Genomic DNA, 10,111 nt, shown 5'->3' on the forward strand with positions numbered 1-10,111 from the left:
TGGGAGAGGTACCTGCAGAAGGCACTCCGACGCTCAAGTCAGTAAAGAGGGTATTCGGCACTCGGGTGTCTACTATAATGGTGTACCTTTCTTCTTGGAATGTGCGCTATTTATATTATTTTAATGGGCTTACCTTATTGGGTCCGACTAGTGGAATGGATCACACTTATGATTGCATTACCTAGTTCTTAATGGTAATTTAGCTTCACTGACCTTGGTTTGAGCGTTAATGGTTAAATGTGTCGATCGGACGGGCCGTCCTTGGGGGATGTCGGTCAGCTCGATCAAAGAGACTGAGTCATGACACTGTATCGATCGGTCCATACCAGTACATTTTGTTAATTATACTTTTGACTTTTCTTAAGGAAAGAAGTAATTATTGTTAACCATATAAATATATGAATATGTAAAATTGAATTTTAAAATTTAATAAAGATAAAAATCAGTAAAAAATAAAAATAATCATAGAGAATAAGTAGCAAAAGGTTATTTAGCCTAATTTTGTGCATATTGTTTTTGAAATGTGAGAGAGAAAGGCAGGGTGTAATGGCCTCTATATTGATGGTCAAAGTTAGAAGGAGGTGTTTGTGAGTGTGACTAGAGACAGAAACAGAAGAGCCAGATGAGATTTGGAGCCACAGATGTGCAATTCGCAACCACAGCTTCAAACCTTCAAATGCGCTCTCTAAATAACATTAATCTTAACAAAAACTAAATAACCGAATACCTGTCCCTTCTTTTTATCATTCTTTCTTCTCTCCAACGTTTACAATAGGACTTTTTCTGAAAACGAAATAAGAAGACAGAAGACCACCAACAACAAAACAAATCATTTCCGGAAAATGGATTTCTCAAAACTCAATGACTCGCCCATGTTCCGCCAGCAGGTTACCTTCTCTTCTGTTTCTTCTTTCACCCTTACAATATCTATCACAACATTCTCATCATTATTTCTCTTGAAAATAAAATATACATATTAAAGAACAACATTGGTGTTATCTTGATATGTTCCTGTTTCGCAATGTTGTTTATTTGCATGGTTTCTTCATTCGTTAATTCTTAGAAGGGTCATGGATTTTTATATAAAAAATTATATTTTGCAGTATATCGTTGTCCTTTTTATATACAATGATATTTTGCATGTGCTTCAAATGAATTAATGGGTTGCTTAATTATGAATCATGAATGTGTGTGGATATATGCAGCTTCAGTGCATGGAAGAGAGTTCAGAATCCTTACGCTCGAGATGTTTCAAGTTCTACAAAGGATCTCGAAAGTACACGTGGGTTTTCCATGCCATTGTTTTTGTTAACTTTTTTAATTTTCTACACTTTAGATACTGTGTTTTCTCCCTAGCCTTGTGTATGTCGTGTTACTAATTGAATTGTATAAGACAATTATACCCTCGTTTCTCTCCTAAGAAAGCACATACTTGATACTTCAATATAAATAGAAGAAATACCAAAACCTCTCTATATCTACTCTCCTCTTTTATATTGTTCCAACTTTAAATCTGGAAGGAATTTGGTGAATCCTCAAGTTTCAAACAGCAAAGTAGTTCTCAATATATATTAAGAAAATTATTATACTAATTTTAAAAATAAAAAATAAAAAAATTAGTATATAAAATAGTTTTTATTATTAATAAATAATATTAAATTGGTACATAATTAGTTACTAAAATGTTAAGAATTTACTTTATATATCAATAATTTTCAATAAATTTTTTTGTCTTTAAAAAAAATCTAATTTAATTAATATAATGTATTTTTTATATTTAAAATTAATCTCTATTTAATCATTTCATTCTAGCGATATATAATTTCAGAAACCTTCTATGTGCACTTGTATAAATTAGTTTAAGGAATTAGTTTAATGATCAGTATTTTATAATTATAAGAAATTTTGTGTTATGTAATTACTTTATATTTATGACAAATAGGGAAGGGCTTGGAGATGCATATGATGGAGATATTGCATTTGCAAGTGCCCTTGAAAGTTTTGGAGGAGGGCATAATGATCCTCTATTTGTGACTTTGGGAGGTAAGTCTCTTTCCTCCTGTTGCTTTTTCTTATAACCAAAAAAATCTAAGTAAACCCAAATTATTTTCATTCTTTGTCGTAAATATATGCTTGCTGCTTATGTTAATTAGTGTCTTTTGATGTTATTTCTTGAATTATAAACTGGCCCTGAGCTGAGATGAAAATTTTAGATTGAGCTTAACTAGTCATTTTCTGAGCATGATATGTTTTATATTATGCTTTCTTTGAATATTCAATGACAAAATATTTTATTTCCTACAACTTTGATAAACTAATTTGGTGTTGGTATTATATATCAGGACCAGTTATGACCAAATTTTCTATTGCATTGAGAGAAATCAGTACATATAAGGAAGTTCTTCGGTCACAGGTAACAGACCAGAGGAGAAACTTGTGGTTTTCCAGTACATATGTTCTATTTATGCATCTTTTTAAATTGGATCAGACTAGATACTGTAGTTGAAAAAATCCCTTTTTTTAAGATTTCATAGTACAGAAAGAGTTGTGTTATAACTGTGATTGCTAAACTGATCTACTTAATGTGGCTTCTTAGGGGGAGCACATGCTAAATGACCGGTTACTGAACATGCTAAACGTGGATATCCTAGATGTCAAGGTACATATTGAGTAGAAGAAATTTTCAGATTTTTAAAGATGATTATTAGTGTGGAGAATGTTGATATTTTATTGGTTCACTAAGAAAAATTAATAACTTGAAAGAAATGAAATGGTGACTGTGATGAAATAACTTCATTACAGGACTATCAGTTAAAACTTAAGACAATGAACAGTGTATTAAAAGCTACCCCTGATGATGGAATTCAGTTTTAAAATTTGATGACACCTTCAAAAAGGATAATGTTCCTGAGAGTTTATTTTCTTATATTCAGCAAAACAATTTTTGCCTTCAAATGACTTGTAATTTCTTTTTCATCCTTGATGCTTTATCTGATGCTTGCAGGAAGCTCGAAGGCGTTTTGAGAAAGCTTCCCTTGTATATGATCAGGTGCTTCTAAATAGTTTTATAAAAAGTTGCACAGTATAGTGGTTTCTGCTTCCACATTTTCACTACCCTTCTACTGAATGTATAAGTCATGCCATGATCAATACAATTTGTTTCATGTGAAGAAGAAATTCAGGGCTTTTTATAAACAAATTAGATAACACAATCTGTTGAAAGTTAATTGACCTGACTCTCGACCATGACACAAATACAACGTTGATTTTATGCAACAGGCACGTGAGAAGTTTATGTCTCTGAGAAAAAGCACTAGGATTGATATTGCCACTGTCGTAGAAGAGGTGGGTCATGTAGTTTTTTCTTTTGGCATTTTGGTTCATGAATATTGTCTTAGCTTGTCATGGGTTACCATGACTTTTTCAATCTAATTTGGTAGAGAGACATTCCAGGAATTGCACAATGCAAGATGCTCATTTGAGGAATCTCGTTTCAATCTGGTAATCTTAGTTGACAAGAACGCTGCTTTTGAATATTATGGAATTAATAAACTTAGTTCTTAACACATTTCATCTTGTATTCTAGGTCAGTGCTCTTCACAATGTTGAGGCCAAGAAGAGGTTTGAGTTTTTGGAGGCTGTCACTGGAGTTATGGATGCTCATCTTCGATATTATCGACAGGTATATGACAGTTTTATGTGTCATTGTCAGTATGAAATATTGCACTTGTTGAAGTTTCTAAAATCTATTTCCCTTTTGCAGGGATATCAGCTATTACATGAGCTCGAGCCTTTCATTATCGAGGTTTCTCTATTTACTCCTAACTTATTTTACTTGCAACTTTAGGAAACGTGCTTTTTTAAGTGATTTGTGTTTAGATTTTTTTTATTCTAAATGTAGTATAAATCTTTTTATCTAGCATAAAATCTACCTAGAGTTGCTTCAACTTTAACTCAATCTTAAACTTAAAAAAGAATCACTTTTCAAGGTAAAACCAAATATATAGATATATATATCTAAAATCACATTACCTGGTGTTTCAACATAATTTTAGATGATTTAATATGAAACCAAGCATGTAGGTAACGTTCTTTTGATTATATCCCTAAGGCTAGTAAAATACATTCAAAATGCTCATTATAGTGTACTTCCTCAAAACTTACAGTGGCATGTTGAGCAGAATTGTGGATTTGAAAATATTATTAGCATTCCTGACTTATTCTGAATGGAATATTTATCTGACATTTTCAGGTTTTGGCTTATACACAAAAGGCAAGAGAAAGTTACAATGAGGAGCAGATTAGTCTTTGTGAAAGAATGCTGGAGTACAAAAAACATGTTCATCATGAAAGTATGTTGTCCTTGAATGGCCCTTACATTTCTCCAGGTAGAGATGGGAATCCAGTGCAGCCTTTTTCAAGGATATCAAATAAAGTGGCAGATGCTGTAACAGAGTCTGCTGAAAATGGAAAGGTATCTATCTAAGGACATGATAATGTCTCACTCTTTATCCATAAGTACTACTAAAACAAAAAAAATTGAACAATTTTTTTTCATGTGTTAAAATTAGTTTATAACTTGTACTAAAGATAATTTTATTTAATGAAGAGGCTTATTTCATTTTTTCTTCTTAATTTGCTCTCTTTTAATAATACTTCTGAAGAAGTTTGTCCAAATCATATTCTTGATATTTTGGTTCCACATACTAGATGTGAAGGTAGTAATTATAAGTTGTAGACAGATTTATATAGTTTTCAATTCTGAATCCCATTTACTGATCTCTCCTTCTGCACTACTTTTAGATTCAAATCATTCGGCAAGGATATCTCTCTAAACGATCCTCAAATTTGAGGGGTGATTGGAAGAGAAGGTTCTTTGTTCTTGATAGTCGTGGAATGCTTTACTACTTTCGTAAACCATGGAATGGATTACATGTAAGTATCCAACTAAAACCAAGTATTAGCATACGCTCTAACTAGCTGGGTGATAATGCTGATTTTAAATTCATGATCTTAATCAGAGTAGCAATCCGTCATTGGTACACAAAAATTGTGCCACTGATAATAGTGCTGGAATTTTGAGTCGCCTGCTTTCTTCACATTACCATGGAGTTATGCCTGATGAAAAATCTGTAGCACGTCACACAGTGAACCTGCTCACATCAACAATCAAGTCTGATGCTGAACAGTCAGGTTTAAGGTTCTGCTTCAGGATTATTTCACCGTCAAAGAGTTACACATTGCAGGTATGCATTCCAAACATTTATTCTCCTGTAATTTTTCATTTTATCATTATTCCTCTGTCTTCTCATTAAGGTGAACATAATGCAGGCAGAAAATGCTCTGGATCAGATGGATTGGATGGAAAAGATAACTGGTGTGATTGCCTCCTTATTGAGTGCACAGACACTGGTACATCATGTTTCTTTTCTTTTGCCTTCTGTTTACACAGTCATTCAATCACACACATATATTGACTATAACTATGAGAATAGATAGAAATTAAACAATGAGAACTTTCAAATAGTTTAGGAATCATCTCACTAGTTTAGTTATTTAATACTTTTCATTAAGGTCTATGCACTTCACTGATGCCTGTATTAATCGTGATTGTGTGACAGTCAGATGTGTCAGAAAATGATAACGGTCAGTCTGCCAACAAGCTTCTTTTGTTAAAAGGTTGTCCAGATGAGGATCAAGCATTGAGTGGGGATTCTATGTCTTCCGAAGACTTGAAGAAGAATAAGCAAAGTACAAAAAGTGAAAAGCCAATTGAAATTCTTAGAAAAGTTAGTGGCAATGACAAATGTGCTGATTGTGATAAACCTGATCCAGACTGGGCATCCTTAAACCTTGGCATTCTCATATGCATTGAATGTTCCGGTGTCCACCGGAATCTTGGTGTACATGTATCAAAAGTAAGTAATTGAGGTTGCGTATTCAAGATCATGCTAGAGTAATGAACGCTGAGTTGTTCATGTTTTAAATGGTTTTTAAACTGATGACAATATTTTTAGTGAATTTTCTGTATAGAACTTGAAAGGTTTTTGTTTTCAATCCTTGAAAATAAGGTGAGTGAACATTTTTTTTCACAGGTAAGATCACTTACCCTTGATGTAAAAGTATGGGATTCAGCTGTCTTGAGCATGCTTCAGTCACTGGGGAATCACTTTGCAAACTCAGTTTGGGAGGAACTGTTGCAATCATCATCATGTACTTCACAAACAGATGAGAGTCCTGATGGGTGAGTTTTGCTAAGATTGATGGGATTAACTGTTTTAAACTTTCACTAACATACATCGACCTTACAATGTAGATCATCCAAGCCACAGAAAAAGTTATTTCATGCAAGAAAACCATCACATGATGATCCTATTTCACTAAAGGAAAGGTTCATTCATGCAAAGGTAATAAATATTATATGCTACTTCCTGGCTAGAAAGATTAATGAACCTTTTATACTCTTAAGAGAATGAACATCTATCCTTTTCTTCTTCCACTTTATGTATTTACTGTGAACTACTCCTATGGACTCAATAATAAACAAAAGTAAATTTCAACTAATTCAATCTTATTAAATAGTATAATTTCAAATGATCAAACTTTAGCACCATTTTCAATAGATATTAAGGATAGTTTAAGAAGTGCAGTTCTGTTATTTATAAAATCAAGAAAAGTAAAAATTAAATATACTGTTATTCTTAACCAGTGTTAAATTAGATGTTTGTGTTTAAATATTTGAAGTTCATGTTGTTTCATGTTCATACATAAAATAACTTTTGATTAAAAACTTCTGTTGAAGTACTTGAATGTCTGGGAGAGAGAACTTGATGCATGGTTTCTCTTGTTGCAGTATGATGCAAAAGTCTTTGTTAGCCGGATAAAGAACAACGACTGTCACCTTTCAACGGGACAACAGTTGGCAGAAAGCATCAAAGCCAATGACAAGAAAGCAGTGTACCGACACATTGTGAAATCTGATGTGAATGTCAATGCTCTTAGTGGTGAAGCAGGTATGTCTTCTTATCTCCATAATGCTAAAAGTCTGTTCCTATTGAAAAAGCAGAAAGACCTATTAGTATAATAATGCATTGTTGTGCAGGCTTTTCTTCCAACATCTCTTCTTCAACTAATGATCCAAACACAACTCAACCAGAGGAGGACATACCAGATGGTTCTACTGTGCTTCACCTGGCATGCCGAAGTTGTGATGTTGCAATGGTAGAGCTACTCCTACAGTATGGGGCAGACATAAATGCTATTGATTCTAAAGGAAAGACACCACTACATTACTGCACTAGGATGGGGAAGAATGCAACTACAAAAGTGCTTATTACAAGGTAATTATTTTAAAAGACATCTCAAGTGTCCCACTTGTTTTTAAATACATTACACCCTAACTATATTTTTAGTCACTACACTTCTATGTTCAATTTCACACAATGGTCCTCAAATAGCCAGTAATTCTCTATTAAATTACTAGATAGCAGCAATTCTCTGTATCCAAATTCACCTGATGTGACTAAACTTTTAGCATGGAAACATTTAAGGGAATTGGATAGAGATAAACATGCCAAATCACATGAAAACTTTTCTGACCATTTAAAAATTTGTCTTCAAAAGTTGAGTTACCATTGACAAGGAGATCATGCATATTTTCTCATTGCAACTTCTTTCTATTACTTTCTGTCACTTTTTGTGTCAATGCATTCTGTCCCTTCTTTGGTAAGCTATGGACGTAACCATAGAATGCAGGATCTCAGACTTGAGATTAGAGAACTATACTGCCAAGGATGAATTGAAATCTCAACCAAATAATATGGTTTATGCTTTAACTTTATCATTATCCTGTGAGGAATCGCACATTTTAATTTTATACTTGTAAAGGTGCCTTGCAAACTTCAGTTCTGTGATAAACTTACTAAAAGAAGTTACCAATTATTTCAGGGGGGCCAATCCACTTGCCGTAGATAAAGAAGGCAACACTCCTTTTAAGCTTGCACCAGAATCTGACCATGTTGACAAAAATACTCTTGCTCTTAACCAGGAAACGACTCAAAACTCACTAGAAAAATGATTCATGCACGCATTGTGTTAATCTTCACCGGAGAGATAAAAAGATAGAAGAGAGTGATAGATGATTCGATGTAACAAGAAAGCTAAAATGAAATGAAAAATATCAATTAGGGTGTTTGTCTTGCGAAGCTATTCATTTATATTATTATATCGTCTTATCTTCATGAGTTTTGTTTATAGCAAAATTTATTCAAGTTTGAACCTTGCTTAAAATACACAACGTCCAATTGTGTAAGTTACGTATATACTCTAATTCATAACACAAAAAATTGTCTTAGTAGAAAGACTTGAGAATGTTTTTAGTTCTCGATCTAATGTAAAATACTTTCAAGATTAAAACAAAATTAATTTTCTTATTAACAAAAGTTTATAGAAAATTATTATATACCAAAAATAAAATTCGATAATTTATTGACGATTAAAACTATATTTAAATCTTGTAAAAATTAGTATCTAAAGCCCTATGCTAATATAAGCATCCAAAGATGCGTCTAATAAAGTGTGAAGAAAGTGTGAAGAAAGTTGAGGTTGTTTGGATTGGGCTATGTTAGAATGGATATGTGAGGAAAGTTTATTGAAATATGTGAGTGATGTGATGGTTGTAAGGATATTTTGAATTATTTTGAATTGTGTAAATTGTAATATTACAAATTTACCCTTATGTAAATTAATGTATTTAGTTAATTTTAATATTATTTATGATTCTTTAAATTATATATATTTACAAATTTACTCTTGTCTTTAAAATATTTAAATAATAAAATATGAAATATTTTCTAAAATTTAATTTAACTAAATTTTTATACTATTTTTATTAATATATATAGGCATTTTTATTTTATTAGAAATATATTTAATATTTTTATTTTTATTATAAATGATTAATTTTTTTGGGTGTGTACAGTTTATTTGAAATAAAATTAAAATAACTGAAATGATTTTAATTAATATTTATTATCATTATTTAAAAAATTTATTTTAAATATTATTGTTATTTTAATATTTATATTATTAATGTAGTTACTTTTTTTTATTAATATATAAACTTTTTTACAATTTTACTTATTTTTTTATGATTTATTATACGCGCATAGATAGTTAAAAAAATAGATACAAAATTAGATGTGATTAATTCATAGCATATTTTATAAAAATATGAGGGCACATGCGTAATTGCAGACATCCTACTTGGCTTTCTCTCCTCTCTCACTTGTTTCTCTGCACTTGAGAGAAGAAGCTTGAACCTTCCCCCACCCACTCCTCCGCACTCTCATCCTCCTTCATCCCCAGATCCAAACAGGGGGTGCACCTTCATTTCCGTCCGCAGGAACAGTGCACCCCTGATCCAAACAGGCACTAAGGGTGTGTTTGGATTAGAGGGTGTGGGGGAGTGGAAAGTTGAGGGTGAGTGGGAGTGGAAGTGTGAAGAAAGTTGAGGTTGTTTGGATTGGGGTATGTTAGAGTGAATGTGTGAGGAAAGTTTATTGAAAATTGTGAGTGATGTGATAGTTGTAAGAATATTATAAATTATTTTGAATAGTAAAGTTTGTGAGATTACAATTTTACCCTTGAATATAAAAAAAGAATAAATAATGATTAATCCTATTTCATATTTTAGTTAATTATAATTTAAAATTAAAGTATAATTATATTATTTAACATTTTATTAATTAAGAATTATTTTTTATTTAAGTTAATTTATTTACATAATTTTAATATTATAAATGATGTTATAAATTATGTTATGTTATATATATACAAATATATATATAATTAATTTTAATAATAATTTTCATTATTATGAATAGCAAAATGAATTTATTTTAAAAAGAAAATAGAAATTTAGAAAATAACATGAATATTAAGTAGGTGTCAAAATATATAATATAACGTCATTACATGAAGAACATAATAATGTTAATTAGAAAAAGAAAAGACATTCCCAGTAATAACATTTGAATCCTTCTTGTGGAGACCTTCAAACGGTTTTCTAGAAGACATATCTTATTCCGTTGTATGATAATAATTTCATCTT

The 10,111-nt window shown here is 31.5% G+C and overlaps 1 protein-coding gene across 1 annotated transcript; it reads left to right on the forward strand.

Moving 5' to 3' along the window:
• Positions 1–624: 624 nt before the first annotated feature.
• Positions 625–8,242, forward strand: LOC137821272 (ADP-ribosylation factor GTPase-activating protein AGD1-like). Its single transcript, XM_068625786.1, has 20 exons — positions 625–887; positions 1,206–1,282; positions 1,943–2,043; positions 2,343–2,413; positions 2,597–2,659; positions 3,005–3,049; positions 3,280–3,345; positions 3,454–3,501; positions 3,587–3,682; positions 3,764–3,805; positions 4,253–4,474; positions 4,804–4,935; positions 5,022–5,246; positions 5,332–5,412; positions 5,622–5,918; positions 6,096–6,244; positions 6,317–6,407; positions 6,854–7,013; positions 7,103–7,340; positions 7,948–8,242. Exons 1-20 carry the CDS (start codon positions 843–845, stop codon positions 8,075–8,077), a joined length of 2,379 nt encoding a protein of 792 aa, XP_068481887.1. The 5' UTR covers positions 625–842; the 3' UTR covers positions 8,078–8,242.
• The last annotated feature ends 1,869 nt before the right edge of the window (positions 8,243–10,111 follow it).

Source organism: Phaseolus vulgaris, chromosome 9 (assembly GCF_000499845.2).
Source record: "Phaseolus vulgaris cultivar G19833 chromosome 9, P. vulgaris v2.0, whole genome shotgun sequence".
NCBI classification, from domain to species: domain Eukaryota; kingdom Viridiplantae; phylum Streptophyta; class Magnoliopsida; order Fabales; family Fabaceae; genus Phaseolus; species Phaseolus vulgaris.